The sequence below is a fragment of the Gossypium arboreum genome, chromosome 3, assembly GCF_025698485.1.
Source record: "Gossypium arboreum isolate Shixiya-1 chromosome 3, ASM2569848v2, whole genome shotgun sequence".
Lineage (NCBI taxonomy): Eukaryota > Viridiplantae > Streptophyta > Magnoliopsida > Malvales > Malvaceae > Gossypium > Gossypium arboreum.
In genome coordinates this window covers 39,070,807-39,093,876 of record NC_069072.1, presented here as the reverse complement: position 1 = coordinate 39,093,876, position 23,070 = coordinate 39,070,807, and the positions used below count along the sequence as shown (strand labels likewise).

The following is a 23,070-nucleotide window of genomic DNA, read 5'->3' as shown; positions in this document are numbered from 1 at the left end:
GTAAGTACATTCTTTTATAATTATAAAAATTGTAATTTTTAAACATGTTAGGTTGATTGAGTGTAATTATACGAAACTCCCTATATCATGTTTAATGGTAGAAATTATAATTACACATTACGTGATTAATATTTTTTAAAATATAAATTTAGTATGATAAAATAATTTCTAAACAAGTAACAAAAATTAAAATCAAATTATCATATGTATTATATTAATCTAAAAAATAGTAGTACTCTAATTGTTCTACCACATATTTGTTGGATTATTCTTTCTTTAATATTTAACATATATTGATTATAATCATTTGTTTGTACTTGATCAAAATAATTATCTAAATTTGAATTTGCATCATTAAGATCTCTTTCTTCCATGTATTCTTCAAGTATGAATCATTTTAATTTCACCTATGATTGAAGTTATGAAATATGCAACACGTTAGTACGATCTAACTTTTTTTTTTTAATGTTATACTAAGGTGATGTTGTTAAAATAAGAAAGAATTTTTTAGAACAAAAAAATGTCATCTTAGCCACAATTCGAAGCATTGAATGTATCGAATTAAAGAGTTTACGGGTTATCTATGGTGCTTGTATCTGACGCTATTTTTTTCAAATGATGCACAATTGTTCAATTAGCATAATTAGCATTAACCTTATAATATTTGATATCACAGTTCAAATAGTTTGTAGCTTTAATTGTAAAAACTATATAAACTTAATTTGGAAAAAAAACTTGTACTAGGTTATATCCTTCTTATAATACTCAAATTAAGTAAAAATAATATAATATTTATAATATTTAAGCTTTATAAAAAATTATAAATTGTCCAAAACTTTCATAACATTTCTTATCAATAATATAATTTCTTGTCATAAATTTAGAATATAAATTTTTTATAAAAGTTGCAATAAAAATAAAATATATTTTATGAATAAATATATATTCTTTTTATAATATATATCATGAACATATAAATAAATTATGTCCATACTTTTGACCATGACTTTTATAAATAAATATATTATAAAAAATTATAATATGACTTTTTGATCACGATTTAAATTTTTTAGGATTTAAATAATATAAAAAATTTAATTTTATAAAATACACAAAATATTTTTATAATATTATTTTTAAGATTTATAATATAAGAATTTTTATTATAATTATCTCAAATATTCATACGTGTTCATACTTGTAATATAATTTTTATAATTTGTATAAAAATATTTTTAAAATTATATTTGTGTGTAATTATTTCAATTCTCAATCTCCTTTGAAAAGTATAATTGAGATACTCCAATTCACTCGTGAAATTCGTCAATTATAATGATTACCCGAAACATGCCATCTTCGAGTAATTATAATCAATTACATTCAAATCTAATTACCAATTATCTTTCTAAAACACTACTTAATTTTTTTTATATAGAAATTAGTATAAATTTTCATTTTTATTTGATTCACGATTTCCAAGTTTTTCCTGTTGGTGATGCTTATAACATGGATTCTTCATCCACGTTGGGCTTCTTTAATTATTTTCTTTCATTAAGTGGATAATTGCCTTTTTGAACTTTAATTTTTAGTGGATAAAAACTAAATCTTTAATTTTTTTTTATGGGATAGATTGAAGCAAAATAACTATTAAACGATAACTTTGGTTTACTAAAGACATTTACATCTTGTTTTAGTTCGGCGGAATCTTAAGGATTTTTTCAAATAGAAAGAGAACGAAGTAATTAGAAAAATTGTTCTATTCTAATCCCACTCTTCTAGAAGGATCATCTAGAAAGCGAATTGTTTTAAATGCATTCAGACAGAAAAGCTAACATAGATGTTATGGGCCGAATTCTTATTTCATTTCGTTCCTACCTTATCTTTTTCTTATTTATATTCTATTTTTTTTATTTATCCATCTTCCATAAATGGGCCAAATGAAACCAAAACTTCATGTTCGGATTTGAATTAGAGACGCCAAAAAATAATGAATCAACATCGACTATAACCCCTAGCCTTCCAAGATAACGATGCGGGTTTGATTCCTGCTACCTGCTCGATATTCGAATTCTATCTATTCTATCTATTTAAATATTTATTAATTCAATTCAACGATGCAATTCCTAACAATACAATTTTTCACATGTTCTTTAGTTTTTCCAACCAAGAGAAAAGAAAAAACCGAATAAGAGCAAAAAAGTCAAAATGTCAAAAAATCGTAATGAAAAGCATCCATTGTCTAATGGATAGGACAGGGGTCATCTAAACCTTTAGAATAGATTCAAATCCTATTGGACACCATTTAGAATCGATTTCTCTATATTCCATTAAGTTAGAATTTTCTATTTATAATTGTTCCTGAAGTTGGAAACATTCCATTTGGTCCTGAATAGCGTCTTTCAAAAGCGTTTATGCTTCCTTAGTGAATGGCTTGGTAGAAGATATGATTTCTTGGAACTGAGGTTTATTTGTTTTTAAGTAAGTACGTAACTCAACAAGAAATTTCCTTACTTGTCCAATTTCTAATGAATTAAGTTAACTATTCGTTCCAGTATAAATAGTACTTATCTGTTCTGCCACCGTAAGAGGAGCTGATTGGGATTGTTTAAGCAACTCACGTAATCGTTGACCTCATGCCAATTGATTCTGAGTAGCTTTATCGAGATCAAAAGCAAATAGTGCAAAGGCTCTAATTCGGAAATTGGGCCAATTCCAATTTTGATTTACCAGCGACTTGTTTCATAGCTTTAATTTGAGCCACCGATCCTACTTTGGAGACAGAAATCCCTACATTAATAATAGGTCTAATTCTAGCATTGAATAGATCGACAGATAAGAATATTTGTCCATCTGTAATGGAAATCACATTAGTAGGGATATACGCTGAAGCGTCTCCCAACTGGGTCTCAACTATTGGTAAATAATTTAAAATTCATAAATATCTCAAATATACCAAATCATATTTAAAATTAACGGCTCTAATCAACCCTCTAAGAAATAATCCTTAGTAAATTGAAGGATAAAGAATGAATTCTCATAACTCCTTAAAGAAAATCGAGAAGAAAACTACTTCTAAAAATCACTAGAAAAAAATTGCAGAAAGAAACTAACTTCCAGAGTTGAAAAATTTATTAATGAAAACAATTGTGCCACTATCTAATGAACGATGAAGAGACCTTTATATATGCTAGCTAAGTACATCCATTTAAAATTTTTAAAGTATAATGAAACTCTAATTAATTTAAACAATAAGTATTTTTAAACGAAATTTTCTTGTTGACTAAAAACATAAAATTCAAAATAATAAAACCTAATAAATAAAATCTTTGGATCATATATAATAAAAATTAAGTTTAAAAATTGAACCCAATATAATTTAAACTCGAATCAAAAGCTCGAAACTCGTAATTTTCGTAATAATCTCATCTAGAAATTCTACTTGCATAGTCTTCACAAAAACAATTATAACTTGAGTTCCCGAACGTGAAATCGAGTGATTTAAAATGCATTTCAAAGCTAGGAAATAGATCTTCGAACACTATAAAGGCATCTCAACTCAGAAATATCTGAATCTCATCCAACAATTTGTTGTAAGTCGATTGATTTTTTTAAACTTAAAATTGACAATTTTAATGAATGAAATTTAACAAATTTCATATCATTCGTACATGTATCACATAATAAAAATTTGACTCATTATAAAATTTCTTCAATAATGGATTTTTTTTATCAAACTTATAATTTAAATAAAAATTCTATTAATTAATTCGAAAAACACTTAATTAATACGATACGATTGATTAAGAATGATAAGTTGATTTCGTGTCTACTTGAACGCATAGAAAGCTTATTTTAACCCTCACCTTACTTTTTTTTTATATTTAATTTTAAAAAATAGAAAAAGCCTAATCCAATGTGTCCTCACCGCTCAAAAAGTAGTTTTCACCGTCCATTTTCATCTACATTCAAATCAAAGAGCCAAGATTCAATCATAAACTATGTCCCCATTTGTTCCATTGGTTTTGGAATTCTTCGTTTCTCAAGCTCAGTTATTGTGAAGCATGTACCATTGGTGGCTCATTGAAAGGTTTATTCAAAGCTCCCATTCTCATCTCCCTTAGGCCGCTATTGCCTTATTTGTCTTGATAGATATTTAGAAGCCTAGTAAAGCATAATAAAAAAGATTTTTTGCTGTGTAGTCGACCTCCGGCCTGCCTTGTAATCGATAAGAAAGAACATTACTGCCATCTCGGAGAAAGATTCAAGAGTCTCAGGATGAAAATACATATATAGATAGTGGTCTAATGATAAAGGCGGACGACGGAAGTGAGGCATTTGTTATGTTCTTTATTGCTGTAAGGAAGTTTCGTCTTGTCACGAGCCGGATTTGAACCAGCGCTTTCCAGATGCATTTGGCTTGTTAGGACAGCAAGCATGAAAGTCTGCAGGTCGGATGGTTTTCCCTTCTTCTCAACAGAATCTGATAGACAAGAAAGAATCGAAAGCAGTCCTTTGCGCATTGTCTTCTTCATTGCGTTGGATGCTTTTATCCCCTACCCCAATCCCTAGCTAGCAGTAATCAAAATCTCCTTCATTCAAAGGGATTGGTGTCACTATGCTTAACACATGTGAATTGGAAATGGATTGGATGCTTCCTCAACAACGTTTAGGGAGCTAAGACCAAAAGCTGTTAGTGTACCAGCGCTTACTCTTGCATCGCTTACGGGAGCAAGTCTAAAAGACGTTCATCATCATCACGGTTACAATATTATTGCGGATCAAAATAACGGTTTGATTCGCATACATTTTGAAATTATTCAAGCAGATCTGAACCCACTACAAATCTGAAACAAACATTTACCCAAAAGGGTTTCAAGCAGATATGAGTTTTTTCCCCCTCAAAAATTTGAACAATGAAGGTCGAAGCCGGGGCGACACCAATTTCTAGTTGAAGTTGGATGATGACTGAATGGTTAAATTAAGGGGGTCCACGAGTGAGAAATAAATAATAAAAAGTAACTACTGCGGATCAATCCGTATAAACAATAAAATAGAAAATATAGAGAAGATCAAACATATATTTTACGTGGAAGATTCCTTCGAAGAGGATAAAAACTACAGGCAAATGAGGCTTTGAATTTTTACTAAATGAGTAGACAAAAAAGTGTACAATATGGAGAAAATAAACCTAAATGCACTAAACGTACATTATCCAAAACCCCGAATACAAAGCCATAACTTTCATAGAGCAAACTCGAAAACAAAACCCTAACTCTCATAGAGTTCTCTCAAAAGGGGTACGAAATTTTCTTCATAATTACCACGAAAACTCTCACCAAAACTTATCTGTGACTATATATTGTCGCCCCAAAATAAAAGCCCCGTAGTACTACATTTTTAATTTTTTTTTAACTGGCCTCTCAAAACAAGAACACAAGTCCTCTTTAAATAAACTAAGATTAGAGGTCTAATCATACTAAAATATCCCTAGAGTAATCAAAGTTTAACTAGAAAAAGATAGCAGAGTTTAACTAGAAGAAGAAACCTGATATATGTGGGGAACACGTCGTCACGTTGCAAAATCCCCATTTGCATCATCTATTTGGCCAAAAATACGAGGCACATTTCACAAATCTCCACCTTGACTCGTATTTACCATACCTTCTTCTCCAAACCCCGTCACTGGCTGAATTCGATCTTTGTAGAATGTCAACCAAACTCAAACCATTCTCTAACTCTTGGAAACCAAGACTCTTAGTCTTCAAATCAAAGTTGTATAATGAAACCAGGGTTAGTGATACATGAACGGGCATGTGCTTCACAATAGGAGAGAAAACATTGAGGAAATCAACTCCGTCCACTTGATTGTTACCCTTTGCGATCACTCTTCCTTTAAACACTCCACTTTATCTGAAACTGCTACAATTTGAAATCTGTGATTCTATTGAACTTCTTGATATCGAAACTCGTTGTCTCCATCCCTGAACGGGTCAATTGCAGAATTTGAACCAAGTTCTAATACCAGTTTATTGGGGATCGACCCATATAAATAACTAAATAGAAAAGGTAGATGACATTGAACATAAATTTTAAGTGGAAAACTCCTCTGAAGAGGATAAAAACTACAGGCAAAGAAGGCTTCACCTTTTCACTAAATAAGTAAACAAATGAGATTATAGTATGGAGAAAATCAACCTAAATGTACTAAATGTAAATTACTCAAGACCCCGAATACAAAGCCCTAACTCTCATAAAGCAAACCCAAAAACAAAAAACCCTAACTCTCATAGAGTTCTCTCAAAATGGTTACAAGTTTCTCTCCATAGTTACCATGAAAACTCTCACCAAAACTTATCTACGACTACATATTGTCACCCCTAAAAGAAATCCCTGTATTACTACATCTTTAATTGCATTTTTAATTGGCCTCTCAAAATAAGAACACAAGGCCCCATTAAATAGGCTAAATTATAGTCTAATCATACTAAAATACCCCTAGAGTAATAAAAGTTTAACTAAGAAAATATAGCAGAGTTTAACTGGAAGAAGAAACCTAATTTATATGGGGAACATGTCGCAAAGTCCCCATTCACATCGTCACAAAGTCGCCCATCGTCACAACACCGGAAAGCTTCTCGTTGTAATGTCGCCATCTATTCAACCGAAAATACAAGGCACACCCCACAATAACTAAATCATAATTTATTATTCTTGAGTTTTATAAGTATGATTTGTCAAAATCTGAAAAGGAAAGGAAATAGTTAAGGTGATGAAAATTCTCTATTTATATTTTTCTTTTATTTTCAAAAATAGCTTTCATTTTCTTAAGTTGAAAAATATATTTGTTAATTGAAAATAAAATTTATTTTCAATAATTCAAATAGTGAAAATCGGTATATATTTTTCAAAATAAAAGTGAAAAATAATTTAATAAAGTATAATTTATTAAAATGTATTTCAATAGTAAAATAGATTGCATTAAATAAAAAAGTTAAAAAGTTAAAACAAAATAAAAAGTTACTTCCAAAAAGATTCGAACAAAGGTAAATTTAAAACATAAAAATACACTTGAAAAAAAAACTCTTGTTTTAACAATAAGATGTGGTGTGGGGTTGCTCACCTCGTCCTTTAACCATGAGATCTCTACCCATGACAATGAAATACATTTTATGGCCAGATGTTTACATTCTTGGAGAACATTTGTGATGAGGGGATTAGTCATGTTGGAAAAAAAACATTTTTTATTCTCTAATTTGCACGTATTTTTATTTTTTTAAATCATAAAAACAAAAATTTTAATGCAATATCTTATCCTAGTATAATCGTGTAATAGAAACATATAATAGTCATTAGTTATTGAAAACATTTCTAACATAAATAAATGGTTCTTTTTTCAATGGATGAGGTCATTGGTATTTTAACCTACTTCATTGTGCTTTAAAAACAACATTATCCTTTTATAGATAGAAAGGATCATATCATAAAGGAGGTAAATGCAAACGAAATTGAGGATGTAGTCAAAATCATATCCGAGAACAACTTTGCGGACCCATTTATCAAGACTTTACTAGCTAGAAGTTTTGAGAAACATGTTGAGAGCATGAGAATGTATAATATGACTCATCTACTTCACTAGGACAAGTGGGAGACTGTTGGATCTAGTAAAATAAGTGTAGTATATACGTTTGTAAACTTGTAATTTTTTTTGAACAGTTGGTTAATTAAATGATTCATAGATTACATTAATATTCTTTGTATAATGTCCTCATGTGGCTTTTGCACGCAAAGCAAAGTAGAAGCAAATATTAACTCACTTGTTGTCTAATATTTAAACTAATACTAAGTGGTATTAAGTTGTTAAATCGTAATACAGAAAAACAACTTATATTAGTAGACAAATCAAAACATGTCCTTAGTCTAATTGAAAATCAGCAAACCGATTGAAAGACTAATATGTCTTCTATCAAGTCAAATTGGGGAGATGTCTTCTCTTGGGCATAGGAGTGAATGACTCCAAAAAATAGAGACATAGATATGACTGACTGGATCGAAGCAAAATAGATCCTAGATCTGTTTATCGATTTATTCATTTATGTCATTCATAGTGTGGCATACATTAATTCTGAGTGGATGATAGATTACGTATGCATGACTCGCATATTTTGATATAAGTAAAAGCCTAAGTTAAAATAGAAAATGAACCAAAAGCTGGTGCGTTATGTATACGACTTTTTCAGCATGTAGCATAATTCACAATAGTGGAATTCATAACTATAAAGCTCGAGTTTGGGCCTAGTTAGAACAGTCATTTTGAGACCACTAATTTGAGGTTATAGAAAGTATTTATTTATTATTTTAGGGTTATAATGTGTTTATATTAGTGCATGAAAAATTTGGTGAAGTAATTTTAGCGTTTGTGAGCTTAATTGCGAAAAAGGACTAAATCGCATAAAGTGCAAAAGTCCTATTTTGATAGCTAAGGGTGTCAAATAGATAGAGAACCTAAATTGGAGGTTTTTAAAATTCAATTAGACCCTTTATAATAGCATGACCGGCCATAGGAGACAAAGGAGGTCAAAAGTCAAAAATTTGGTGAAATAGGTGTTGAAATTGAATAAAATAAAACAAATAGTAAAATTTGTCATTTTTTTATCTTTCTCTTTATTCTCCACTGATTTTTTTCCAAGAAATGGTCATGGAAGCTTGAAAAAAAATTCAGCAACTTAAAGCCCTTGCAAGTAAGTGATTTTGAGGGTTTTCTTGAACATTTTTGTACTTTTGAGATCCTTGTAGCATGAGCTTTCTAACAAGGGGACTATTTTGCAAAATGGTTGAATATCTAGGGTTTTACCATGATAGTAGACATGTTGATTTCTAAATTTTTATGGAAGAATATGAGTTATAGTTGTGAAATAAATAACTTTTGTGAAGTAGTTTTCATGGAAACCCTAACCGATGACCATTTTGCAGAAATTGTAAAATAGATGATAAATGTGTGAAATAATAAGAATTATGGGCTAATTCTAGTATAAAAAGTAATCGGCTAGCCTTAAGATATGAAGAAATTCGATAAAAATCAATTTTCAGACCTAGGGGTAAAATGGTCATTTTGCAAAAGTCTAGGGGCAAAATGGTCATTTTGTAAAAGTCTAGGGGCAAATGGTCATTTTGCCCAATTTTTAAATTGTTAAGTACCTAGATTAATAAAATGATTAAATTCGTAAATTTTATCATTACAGATCAAGAATTACAAAATCCGGGCCTAAACCGGGGAAAAGCAAAGCTAGAGGACTAAGCCGAGATAGCTGCCATATTTTGAATACCGAGGTAAATTGTATGTAAATAATATAACTACATTGTCAATATATGTGTTTGAATTGATATAGCATAAATTGCTTGTTTATGGAAATAATTATGTATGATGAAAGTTTGAGATAGTAGAACTCCCTCTTGAACCTTAAGAAATAAATTGGATATTCATGCTATGGCATTCGGGTCATTTGTGTGCTAGTGTAAGAAATGTCTGGGACATGCATCGGCCACATTATGGGAGCCAGTGTAAGACCATGTCTGGGACATGGCATCGGCATTGAGACGAGAGCTAGTGTAAGACATGTCTGGGACATGCATCGACTACATGATGTGCTAGTATAAGACCATATCTGGGACATGGCATCGGCACGGATACGTGAGAGTCAGTGTAAGACCATGTCTAGGACATGGCATTGACTTAACGTAAGAGTCAATGTAGAACCATGTCTGGGACCTGGCATTAGCATTATACCCTATGTCTGAGGCTTAGTAACTATCCGATAGTATTTCAAATGGTTCAATGGTGAGGGTTATAGTTTAAGTAAAATGAGAAAAGTATAACCATGTTATGAGTAATACAGGTACCTAAAAGAAAAGCATGAGATGTGAGCTTAGTATATGCTATGTGAATTAGGTTGGATAGTGACGAGTAAGTTGTGCTTATGCCTATTTTAGTGTTATGAGCATGATGATGAATGGTAAAGTTGTCATTATATTTATTTTCATACAACTTACTAAGCTTTATTCTTACCCTATTTCCTTTCCATTTTCTTATAGTGCCGCCAAAGTAGCTCGAGGATCATTGCCTACGTCGGAGAAGCCAGTCACACTATCATCCATAACACTTGGTATAGTTAAATCTTTTATTTTGATTATGGCATGTATAGGACCCTAACTTTTGAGTTTTGTGTCATTGTTAATTGGCCAATTTGTTGGCTTACTCTAGCATTTGATTTATTGGTGTAAGGCCATGGAAATTGGCAAATGTTGAAAGTTGTTTTATGAATACAAGAAGTTCTTTCATAAATGAGTAATTCATTGGTTGCTTAAGTATAAATGAAATGTGTGAAAGCCTTAGCTATGGTTGTTTGGTTGAGAAATCATATTAAGTTAGACTTTGATATGTTGGTTGTCATTAAATCTTGTTTCAGGGTGGCAAAAGGCTTGGTAGATAGCCTTATATTGTCCACACTGGTAGACACACGGGATTGTGTCTAGGCCGTGTGTGACACACGACTAGCCCCATGGGCGTTTTGTCCGGCCGTATGTCCCCTGCACGTAAAAATTTCAAGTCAGTATGCATAGTAGTAAACACACGGGCAGAGACACAGCCGTGTGTCTCAGCCGTATGAAGGGCACGGCCCAGCACACGGGCGTGTGCCTTGGCCGTGTGACCCATAAGGATTACTAACGTCAGAAACAGAATGTCAAGGTTTTTAGACACCGGCTAGGACACGGGCGTGTCGGGGGCGTGTGAGAGAGACTAGCCATAGACACGGGCATGTGTCAGGCCGTGTGAAACTCCCTGTAGGTTCGAAATTAGAATTTAATTCACACGGGCGTGGGACACGGTCGTGTCCCTAGAGGCTTAGGTCGTGTGTGTCAGACGGGCCATTAGTATGGCCATGTTCTAGTGACCACACGGGCGTGTTGCCCATCCGCACGGGCGTGTGTCCTGTTTTAAAGGTCATTCTCCTAGTGTTGGTTAAAGGATCCGAATTGGTCCCGAGTGGTTTCCTATAGGTGTTTTGGACCTTATAGGCCCTTAATAAGAATTTTTAGACAAAGTTTGGAAAAAGTTTTTAATATGACCGAGTTTTAATGACATCAAAACATGGAATGCATATGTTTAAGTTTAGTAACGCCTCGTATTTTGTCCTGGTGTAGGGCACGGGTATGGGGTGTTACAATAGCCCAATACATGGGTAAATGATATCCTCTTATTGGTATACTCCTACATGAAAGAAGCTCCCTACGAGTTTTGGCTTGAGAAAAATAATTTATATGAACTCTCATGGGTTAAACTTAATGACAAGCCCATGCGACCTCTTGCTTAGATAAGATTCCATACTGACTCTTGTGAAAGATAGTCTTTTTGAACTCTTAAACTTGAAACATGAATATAAGATAAGTAGACTGCCATAACTTGAATCATAAAGATAAATCTAGTGGACTGTCTTACATATGGATTCATATAGAAGATTCATGGATGCGAACTCATATATGGTAGCCTCATACATACGAATCCATAGACGAATATTTATGTATAGATGCAGATTCATATACACAAATTGTTCCGCGGACTTTCACTTGGAGATATTCTACGTATAAACTGTAGTTTTGATACCACTAAACGTAACACCCTATACTCAGTCCAGCTGTCAGACTCGAGCTACAAATGCTACAATAGTAAATAGAAACAATCATGTACAATTTTCTCAATAATATTCAATAAATCAATATAAACGAGTTAAATCTATATTTATCATACATTGCAAACAAAACTGGGTCTTAATCAAGCTTACGAAAGCCCTTAAACTAACTAGGAACCAAATTAGGACCATTTTGAAACTTTTACAAAAAGTCTGGTAAAAAGGTAAAACAGAGGTTACACAGCCATGTGGCCAGGCCGTGCAACAGGTTGAGGTCGTGTGGTGCTATATCACACAGTCGTATCCCTAAACTGTGTAACAAACTAATACTGTGTAATCTAGGGTCATACGGTTGTGTTGTCAGACGTGTAATTAATTGTGCCGTGTGAACTCAAAACTGACATGAACGTGTAGAACACACGATTGTGTCAACCACCCATGTGTGTCACACAGCCATATATTAGCTCGTGTGTAGCATAAATAACCCTTTTTTGTGCAAGTTTCATACCATTCATGCAAAGTGACCTATAGTGTCATTTTATTTCATTCAAACCTACTTCAAAATATACACATTTCAATGCCAAAACCTTAATTCACATAATCATTTAAACATACAACCATTATGCCCCCATTGACACCAACAAAGCATTAAACTCAAATCAAATACAATCATACCAAAGTTATTAACCATTTCATACCACAATCTATTTCATATGCACAATACCATTCAAAACATTGTCATTTCCTTTAACCTTTAAAGTACCAAATTTGACATCAAGCCAAATATCACGTACCAAAATACTTCATCAACTTACATAAAAATATAAACATACCAAAACATATACATTCACTTAAACAAGCCAAACCATCCTATATACATGCCACAAGTAAACAAGTTGAAAACATCAAAAGTTTACTGAAACGAGAGATGATAGGTATGAGCTTCTCATTGATCCAATGAACACATTCTGAATGTCCAAAATCTACAGAAAAGTAGTAACATGAGTAAGTATTTAAAATACAAAGTAAGCTCATACAATATAAACATTTAGTTACCTCAATTTCTTATCACATACAAACTCATTATATAAAAAAAATATACCTATTAAGATTCAAAACAACACCATTAAACATATAAGGTTTGGAGTTCAATCACACATATAATTTCATAATTCACATATCCATCATAACCAACTTGTATTAACCATCTAGATCATGAACTTTCTTTTGCCAACATCCAATGGCATATCATTACATTTTCATTTCACAATCTAACTCATGAAACTTCGTAAAAGAACTCCATACACAAGTGAAAGTAATAGTGCTTGGTTACCTAATTGGGTTAAACCTACATGAATAATGAATAATAGTGTTTGATTATCCGACAGGGTTAAACCTACACAAATGATGAGTAATAATGTCTAGTGACTCGTTAAGGTTAAATCTACACAACAAATAGCTTGGCTAGGACTTAATATACCTGTATTCTCGAGTCTGCAACACATGCTGGAGCTCAGAACTTTAAGGCATTACCCGTAACCTCGTATATGAGACTTTTACTAATTTCATCGGGATTTAACCTCACATTACCACAATTCATAATCACCAACAATCACCATTTCAAAATCAAGTAAAAAATATTAGCAATAGCAATTTAGTTATACTGTATGAACTTACCTGACTAAACTGTAGTGGTTTAGTTAACAAAGACTAGTTGGTAATTTTTTTTTTTTCACGTATGTCCTCCAGTTGTTGTAATTCTTGACTTGAATCATAATTTGACTCAATTAACTATTCCAATTAACAACTTAACAGCATATAGAAATCATACCATAGTTCAATTTCATCTATACTATAATTCTCCAAGTTTTGCATTTATCTCAATTTAGTCCTTAAAATCGAAAATATCATAACTTACAATTTTAAGCTTCAATTTCAAAACCGATCTCAATAGCATAAAAGATATAATTTTCACCCCACTATTTGCAAGTTTCTCTATTTGATCATTAATGACAAAACTATCAAAATTTCACTTACAATTTAGTTCTACTATCAATTAAACTTAGCATGCTAACCATTAACACCGAAAACTTCATTAATCCTTTAATCGTAACTTTTCTAAACTTTAACAGTTTCGCGAAATAATCCCCAAGTTAGCTAAACCAGGTTCTCGAGATCTCAAAAACATAAAAATTATAAGAAATGAACTAGAAATTACTTACCAATCAAAGGTTGAAAGTTGAAAGCTAACTATGAGAAATTTCTTCCACATTGGGTCATGGATAAGAGATGAGAAAAAGATGAAGACAACGACTCATTTTTTGTTTCTTTAAATTAATATATATAATTTGGTAAAATTGTAATTATTAAGACTTTTAAGATTAAACCTTAATTAAACTATTACTAAGTATAATTAAGCTTCCTTAATATGGATGATAACATTATCATCCATCAAACATAGAAAGACATTGGTCTAAATACATATTTGGACCCTTGAAGAATTAAAAATCATATAGTGTATAACTTTTATAATTTTTACAATTTAGTCATTTTTCTTTAATTAAATAACCAAACGTCAAAATTATTGAACCAAATCCTAATACAACACTTTAATAACTTCGTAAATATTAAATAAATAATATTTACGGGCTCACATGTCGGAATTGTGATCCTGAAATCATTGTTTTCGACATAATTGCAAAAAGGTTGTTTCAATCAGTATGTTGTGTCACGATGAGGAACTCCCTAACATCGCGATGTTAACCTAAATTTTTGAAAACTTTACAGTTTAGTCTTGATTCGAACTTGGGTTAACAATAGAGCTTTAGTAAGCTCGTTTAAGACCCGGGAACAATTGTACATTGTATTATATGCATGTATTGACTAAAATTAATTATTTAATGGTATAATTTTTTAGTTAGTTTGAACGTAGTTGCTCCGACAATAAATGTGATACTTTACAACTTGAATCTGACGACTGGATCGGATATGAGATATCACATTACTAGCATCACTTATTTAAATGAAACTTTAGTTAGATTAAATTTTAAAATTGGAAAAATCTTATATATTATAAATTCTTAATTCCAACTTGCTAAAGAACCCAAAGGTTATTCTGCTGCTGCAAGAAATAATCCAATGGTAATAAAAAGCAATTTTAAAGCCTACTGATTAAGGTCTAGATCTTTTATTTTAAGTTTTTCCTGTCGGATGCTTCTTGCAAATGGATGTTTCATTCAAGAATCAGTATAAAATTTTAAGTTAAATTAATTTCCACGGTTTCCAAGTTGGATTGGGCAGGTATAAAAAAAAGTCAGCTCCATTCTCAACGGTGTTGCAATTTGCTAAATATCGATATCCCTGTTTTTCATATTTATATATAAGTATCGAGTTTTGTTATTCGGATTTAAATATAAACATTTGTGTAATTTATAAGTATATTCTTTTGTTTTTAAACAAATTTATTATGTGCTTTGACTATTTTTAAATAGATATAATATCACATCAACATTTTAATTGGGAGACTATTTAATATATTTTCGGACATAAATCTCACTAAATAATGACATGACATTTTATTATTAAATAAAATATAAAAATAATAGAGGACTTTTTGATAACTTTATTTAAATAAAATTAAATAATTAATCATAAATAAATGTTAAAACTCTAAACTTCTAGACTTAAGCCTTTAAATTCAATATCCTAAATCTGAAATTTATTAATATTTTTAATAATAATTATTCCTATTTATTTATGTTTAAATAAAATTATTAGTATTTATTTATTAATAAATATATTATACTTATACATAAAAAAATTATTCCTATCCTAGAACGTAAGAGGAAAAAAAGGGAAAAACCGAAGGCTTCTTCTGTTTTTTTCTGGAAACATGGTAGAGTTTAAAACTAAAAAGAAAAGAAAAAGTAAAAAATTTCCAATGGCCAATTGGTAAACAGAGTAATGCTCCATTATTCATGTTAAAAGGAACTTTCACCATGTAAACCAAGCTTCAATAAAATAAAAAAGAATGGAGGGAGGGAGGTTTGGTTCGAAGCTTCTTACCATTATCCCACCTGCCAAATGCTTAACGCTCTATTTTCTTTTAGTCATTACTTGATACTCTAATTGTACCAACTTAAACATGTTCTCTTTCAGACAATTAGGAGTGAAACGCTCTTCTTTTGACATCTGTCAACATTTGGTAGCTTCTCACTTGTTCTCTTGCTTTTTAGGTTCATTGTCTTCCCCAAACTCCCTCTCCGAATCATATATAAAGAGAGTTTCCCCTTCACGTTTTCACCATGCACCTCACCTCTAGGACGTATATTTTCATTTCTATAGCAATGACCAACTCAGACCCACCTCTCCTTAACCATTATGGAGCAATTTTTCAAGCCACTCACCTCAACTCGATGTCACTAAAAACAGACTTGTCATCGAAGAATGCCAACTTCCTTTGATTGACTTGAGTGGTCTAAGCAATCACGACGAAACGGTTCGCCGAGCTTGTGTTGCAGCCATATGCGGCGCATCATCAAAATGGGGATTTTTCCAAGTGTTGAACCATGGGATTAGCCCTCAACTAGTTGAGAAAATGAGAAGTGAACAAGTGAAGTTGTTCAAAATACCCTTTGAAAGGAAAGCTAGTTGTGGACTTTTGAATAATTCTTACAGATGGGGAAGTCCTAGGTCTACCTGTCCTAAACAGTTCTCATGGTCTGAGGCTTTCCATATCCCTCTTACCAAGGTTTCAGATGAAGCTTGTTATGGAGAGTTTATATCTTTAAGGTAATACTAACATGGACGCAATTAATAATATGTCTAAACTGCTAAAAAAAAACAGCCATAACATTGCGTTGCAGCCGCTGTTTGCATCCCAAGTGCTAACAAATAAAACGTTATCCTCTGGTTTTCTACAGGGCAGTGATGATAGAATTTGCAGCTGCCTTGTCGAAACTTGCAGGATTTCTAGGAAGCGTTTTGACAGCGAATTTGGGACATGGAAAGGAAGTGATCAAGAATTTATGCGACGAAGGCACCTGCTTCCTTCGCCTGAATCACTACCCGGCCTGTCCGATATCTCCGGAGATTTTGGGTTTAGTGCGCCACACCGATAGTGATTTCCTCACAATTCTATGTCAAGATCAGGTAGGAGGACTTCAACTCATGAAGGACTCCAAGTGGGTAACTGTCAAACCTAACCGAGATGCTCTTATAGTCAACATTGGCGACCTCTTCCAGGTAAAAGAAACTAAAGCAGAAATATCCCATGTAAATGGAATCAACTTTTCATTCACTGTGTGTATAATTATCTAATTCACATCTAAAATTCTACAGGCATGGAGCAATGGTGTTTACAAAAGCGTGGAGCATAAGGTGGTGACTAATGCAAAGATGGAGAGATACTCCATAGCTTATTTCCTGTGCCCCTCTTACGATTCTTCGATTGGGAGCTTCAAAGAACCTTCAATCTACAGAAAATTTACTTTCAGGGAATATAGAGACCAAGTTCAAGAAGATGTAAGAAAAACCGGCTACAAGGTTGGCCTTCCACGGTTTCTAGTTAGTGGGAGAGGGGATTTAATTACAGGAAGCATGGAGTAAAAACCCGGTATATGTATTACAAGCATCACAGTCAACAGTGTTCCTTGCAAAAGTTTTAGCCTTTAGGAATCTAAATTGGCAGAAGGTAACAAGCAAAGAAACGCAGAGAAAAGATGAAAAAAATAAAACCTAAAGCTATCCTAAGACATTTCCAGAAGGAAAAACCAAATGTGTTCATTGTACTAATATAAGGTTTTGTCATCAATAGTATATAACTTAAGACTCTTATTTTGGATCCGACCGACTGGTACTGTTGTGTTTTTCGTCTTAATAGTGATACATGCTAAAATTTTATGATCATGGAGGATTAACTTATAACGATCGAATATAATCATGGACATACCTGCCTGCTGGATATTCCAGAAATTATTCTAGAGAATGTGAACTAATTTTTGAGATCTAGAGATGCCTGGTTAATGCTCATTTTCAAGCTTTAAGGCATAACTAATGGATAAGATGCAAGTCTGGTATTTCAACTTCAGATGGGTTATAGCCACTTACTTTATCATCATAAAAGCTGAAGAGCATGCCTTAAATGGACAAAGGGTAAATGCTGATATAGATGAGGAGAAAGAAGAAGCAAATGTCCAAGCTAAGAGGATCAATGAAATCAATTCAATGATAGATTAACAGATCCTAAAATCATGTTGAAAACTTACTTAAACCACAAGAACTTGGGGGATGGAACTAGTTTAGCATATCCTAACTCTAATCAAGCCAAGTAAAGAAAGCAACTTGACACAATATACCACCCAAGCCAGCAATGATTTTAAAGAAAGAAAACGACTTTAGGACGTCCATTCACCTGGTGATGTCAACTCCACAGCATCTGACATTCACATGGCATGCTCTCGACCAAGGAGTGACCAAATTCTGTGCTTCAGAACTACATAAATTTGGGTCAACTTGTCCTGGCTCCCCGGGTGACGTTGACAAACTTACTTTCTATGCTAAGATGGCCTAATGCTCATCAACAGTTTGTCTTTAGGTGAAAACGCATGTGTTTATTGCAGATAGAAGATCCTGTCACGAGCATGAGGCAAGAGAGAGAAAATATGATGTTGACTGCAGAGTTCTAATCAATCGCTAAAAAGCAATATAAGGTCAGGCTAAAATATCCTTCATCCCTTTCCCACCTTAACCACAAAGACAAAGAACTACAGTGCAATGCACCAAGCTAAGAGTTGAATCAGTACATCATACAACATGCTTCTGCATAATAACAATTATGGCCTTTTTATGGAGCAAAAATCATTCTCCAATTGAACAGATAGGTTTATATTCAGCCACAATACACTTTTCAACAAAGTCAAAAGTTGTAAACTCTCCTTCATCTAAAACTTTAATGGCAACTTTTTCAAGAATAGCTGGAGAGGATTAAATTTGGTCGAAGCATATTATAAGGGGAAACCGATTAATTCTTTGCATACTGAAAATTAAAAATCATTTTCATTGAATCTTTACAATTGAAACAGGATTTAGTAACATGAATGACCAGATCTTGCATACTGAAACCTGAAAATGGCTGGTTCTAAAAGAAAATGTATACATAATCACTTCGGTACATCAGCTAAAAGAAAAGAAAAGAAAAACTCAGAATACCCAGTTGCAGGTAAACTATGCACTTCGAGAGCATGATAAGCCAATATGAAGAGGTACATTTTACAGACTGTCACCACTGCAAACTTCTACTTTACAAATAAAAAAGATCAGGATTAGCCTTGAATTTCATGTTCATTTCACCATATGATGATTGTTTGCAGGCCTTGATTTCCTATTAATCGAGTAGCATTGCTACCTTATCCCTGAGTGTGCACTTCTTCTTTGTCAAAGGGACTGTTTCTTCTTTAACATCATTCTGACTTCCCTTTCCTAATTCCTTGGAAAATGTCAGATCCCTCCTTAAGAATTCAGTCCTCTTCTCATCCACAGGTTTCTTTAATAAAGGACCTAAAAACAGATCCAGCATGTCGTGAGCAGGATCTCCTGTTCTGCTGGTATTGATCAAATGTTTGTCATCTTTCGGACTTTCAGTTAAATCATAAGTTGTTTCATCAACAGGCGATTCTCGGTTACCATCAATGGCAATAAGAGAACTTTCTGACTTGGCTTTCGGAGAGGCTATAGTTGATAATTGCTTTCCAAATTCACAATCCCCAGTTGATAACTCTTGCAGCCCTATGTCTTTATCAGCTTTGACAAACTGTAATTACATAAATAATATCAAACTGAGATCTTTATTGCAAATTATTAAAATTTAAAGACAAGAAGAAACCCTTAAAGTTTTCAACAAGTTTAACTACCTCTTTAGCGATGCTCAACAAATCTTCTGGACTCAGTTCTTCCTCATCATCCTCAACCGGAGATGGGGTTTCACTATCTTTTCCTCTTCTCAATCTAACATTTATTTTGTTTCTTTGCCGATGAGAAGGTTCCTGAACTTGTTTTTCCCGAAGACCAATACTCATTTTCACCGGGGAAGCAGTTTCACAATCACATGGTGCGTCTTGTTGACAAATTTTCCTTTTCCTCCTCTTGGTTTCACCTTTTTCAATAGGCTCGGAAGCTTTTTTAGACTGTTTTTTGGGCTTAAAATTTCCCGAGATAAATTCATCTCCAACCTCTTGGACTTTATCACTCTTATCCCGGTCGCTGCTAGGTATACTTGCTTTACCTTGCATCCATGGCGGCAATCGCCGTCGAGTTCCCTCACCACCAGCAACTTCAACCATTTATTCTTCTTCTTCCTTATTATCTGCTATAAACCGTTTCTAAAATCTCCAGAACCCTTAGCCCATCTGCTGTACAAAGGGAAAAACTTAAAACCAACAAAAGGAAAACTCCACTTAAACACAAAAATAGAACAAATCTTAGGAACGGTTTTATGAAAGAAATGGTTCTTTCAACAATTGAAAACATAAAAAGCAAAACAATGAAAATTAAAACGTTAACAGATACCCAAAAATTCAAATTAGTATGAGCATTCAATTCCATTATTTTCTTCTCTTTTTTTCAAATATTCTTCCTACAGTAAAAGAGGGGAAAAAAAGCTAAATAAATTTAAAGCGTTGATCAAGAATCAAAGATAACTAGGATATTAGAAGAATTACAATGAAACTGAATTAAAACAAGATTAAAATATAAAAAAGAATGGAAAATCATATCGTCTTAAGGGCTTCTACGTACCTTAGCCCCGCCATCGACAACATCCAAGAGTAAAATCAACAGATTCGATCACTTCTTAGATTTCTGAGGCAAATCGGGTATTTTTTTATCTTATACAAATTAGATAATAAAAGAAAAAAGTTTGCGGCTTCTTGTTCTTCCTTGTACTGGAAGCCTGATCGGGAAAATACATTAGTAATTCCATGTCTCCGAATTATGATTTAAAGGTTTAATTTTCTTCTCAGTCCCTATAAGCTTTGTGCAATTAAATTAATCTCTCTACTTTTTATTTAATAATTAAAATCTAATTAATAACATCTTCAAAAGGAATTTTATTAAATTGAACTATATTACATTTTAAAAACAAAAAATATTTAATTTAAAGCTACTTAAAAATTATGTAAGCAATATATATATAATTTTTAATCTAATTTTTGAAATTATGTAAGCAAGTAATATTTGATCACATGAGCATTTTTTTAATTCTAGAAGTAATCCAATTGTACTAGCCGTGTGAATTTTCTTTTCTTTAAAATATTACATAATCTAATTTAATAAGTATTTGATAATCCTATTAATTTGGGACTGAAATTTAAATGTGTAAAAACATTAATTATTTTTAAATGATACATCCATTTTGATATAATAAATTATTATAAACACTAAATTGTATAACTAATTAAGTAGAATAAATATTAACCTCACAAGTTTATTGAGGGTATGATTTGAACTTTGAGATCTACAAATTTTCATTTTCACTATCTTTTCATTCAACTAAGATTTTATTCGCAATTTGAAAATTAATCATTAAATCAAATTTGAAGCGAAATATATTTACAATATGTGATTGTGTTTAGAGGTTAGCATCGCTCGGGTCACTCGGTCCTGCCCGAAGCCTGTTCGAAATGTGGGAGGGGTTGGATAAAAATATAGGCCCGAAAAATGGGTTTTGACAAAAAATAAAGCTCGTTTAAAAAATAGGCCGGGCCTCAGGTAAGACATTTTTTGCCTAGGCCTTGGCCTAGCCCGGCCCGATTTCACTAAAGAACAAAAAAATCTATTTTTGTATAATGACCTAAAATTCACTGTATCGGAAAAATGTGTTGTCGGCCTCCGTCTTAGTAAAATGAATTAGTAAATAATTATTAAAAATATTTACGAAGATAGTTATATGTTTAATTAAGTTCTAGTTAGGTGAATTTGATTTAATTAGGAGTACTTAAGAAAAAGATTAAATTGTAATAGAGATAAAAGTTTAATTATAGATTAAAGAAAGTAAAAAATACTACATAGGCAATTAAGCTCTATTAGTTAATTGAGGTGGTTTAACGTTGAAATATAAACGATTTTTAGTTAAGATTTTTATTATAATATATTATTTTATTATTATATTAATATTACATTATATTATATTATTATATATTATTATGTTATATATATAAAACAAAGAAATAGAACAAAAGAAACAGAATAGGTGAGGGACGAAACAGAGAGAAAGAAGAAAGAAAAGGAAAGAAAAGAATTTAGGGTTTTTAAAGGTTCAAATCCAAATTGGTAAGTCAATTTAAGTCATTTTCTTGTAATTTTTGAGTTTTTATGATCCTAGAACAAAATACTACTAGATATATGTTGAAATTTTAGAAGTTATTAGATTTTTAGATACTAATTTTGTTGAGTAAAAGTGTGAATTAGGGAATGAATTAATAGAATTTCAAGTTAGAAGTGGGAGAAGGATTAAATTGTAGAATAGGCTATAAATTTTGTGTAATAGGGACTATATTGCAAGAAATTCGAAATAGGTATTTATGATGAAAATTAGAGAGTTAAGTTTAAGTTTGGTTGAAAATTGAATATAAATAAGGTATGAATTGGAATGGAAAAATAGATGATTTTGGTTAAGGATTAAATTGGAATTAAGGTAGAAGTTAAATAGGAAATTCAAGTATTTGATGTGAATAATTATTTGTAACATCCCGAAATAGGGCCTAGTCGGAATAGTGGTTTTGGGACCACAAATCCGACATCAAAATATTTATTTTATGGTTATTATGAGGCTTAGAATATGAGTATATGCATTTGTTAAAGTTTCATAAAGAAATTCTAAGTATAAGATGTCCAATTGGAAATTAAGGACTAAATTGAATAAATTTCAAAACTTGGTTTCTAGAATCAATTTGTATGAAATTGCTTTAGATTATGAATTAGAAGGTCTTGGAGAGTAATTTACCCAAATTCTAAATTTTTGAACAAAAATGGGCTTGCATGGATGAAATTTTAAAGAAATGGCATGAAGGCATTTTGGTCATTAAGCATTTTAATGAAATAAAAAGAGAAAAATGGAGCAAAAATATGCTCATATTCTTCCCATAGCTGTCGAAATTTGGAAGACACCATACCTAGGGTTTCTTCAATTTTCAAGCTCAATAGTAAGTGCTCCCGAGCCCCGTTTTCCATGTGCTTTGTATTTTTGAAATCCCAGTAGCTTGATCTCTCCATTTCTACCCATATTTCATACTAGGGTTCATATTTAAAAATTTACCCATGCATGAGTTGTTTGTGTTTGGATGGACTATGGAGGAATATGAAAGATTAATATGTGTTGAACATCTTTTTC

The 23,070-nt window shown here is 32.1% G+C and overlaps 1 protein-coding gene, 1 long non-coding RNA gene and 1 pseudogene across 4 annotated transcripts; 1 reads left to right on the top strand and 2 right to left on the bottom strand.

The window, feature by feature from the left end:
* Nucleotides 1–12,410: 12,410 nt before the first annotated feature.
* Nucleotides 12,411–18,279, bottom strand: LOC128290527 (uncharacterized). The gene is made up of 2 exons (XR_008280394.1): nt 18,097–18,279; nt 12,411–12,667 (listed from the first exon to the last, which is right to left on the bottom strand). It is a non-coding gene; the product is annotated as an uncharacterized LOC128290527 (long non-coding RNA).
* On the top strand, nt 15,951–17,530 carry LOC108475243 (gibberellin 2-beta-dioxygenase 6-like; annotated as a pseudogene).
* A 430-nt stretch (nt 18,280–18,709) lies between the features above and the next one.
* LOC108474727 (uncharacterized) lies at nt 18,710–20,701 on the bottom strand. Of its 3 annotated transcripts, none has more exons than XM_017776737.2 (3): nt 20,478–20,701; nt 19,595–20,109; nt 18,710–19,494 (listed from the first exon to the last, which is right to left on the bottom strand). In XM_017776737.2, exons 2-3 carry the CDS (start codon nt 20,021–20,023, stop codon nt 19,069–19,071), a joined length of 855 nt encoding a protein of 284 aa, XP_017632226.1. In that variant the 5' UTR covers nt 20,024–20,109; nt 20,478–20,701; the 3' UTR covers nt 18,710–19,068. The 3 variants fall into 3 exon arrangements, with proteins under 3 accessions (XP_017632226.1, XP_017632225.1, XP_017632224.1); XM_017776736.2 differs by having other exon boundaries at nt 19,595–20,092; XM_017776735.2 differs by having other exon boundaries at nt 19,595–20,089; nt 20,478–20,684.
* Nucleotides 20,702–23,070: the final 2,369 nt, after the last annotated feature.

Excerpts from the sequence above, each read along its gene's own strand:
- LOC108474727 (XM_017776737.2), bottom strand. The coding sequence starts at position 20,023 with ATGGTTGAAGTTGCTGGTGGTGAGGGAACTCGACGGCGATTGCCGCCA. Across the intron at positions 19,495-19,594 it reads TGTTGAGCATCGCTAAAGAG|TTTGTCAAAGCTGATAAAGA; the intron begins GTAGTTAAACTT and ends ATGTAATTACAG.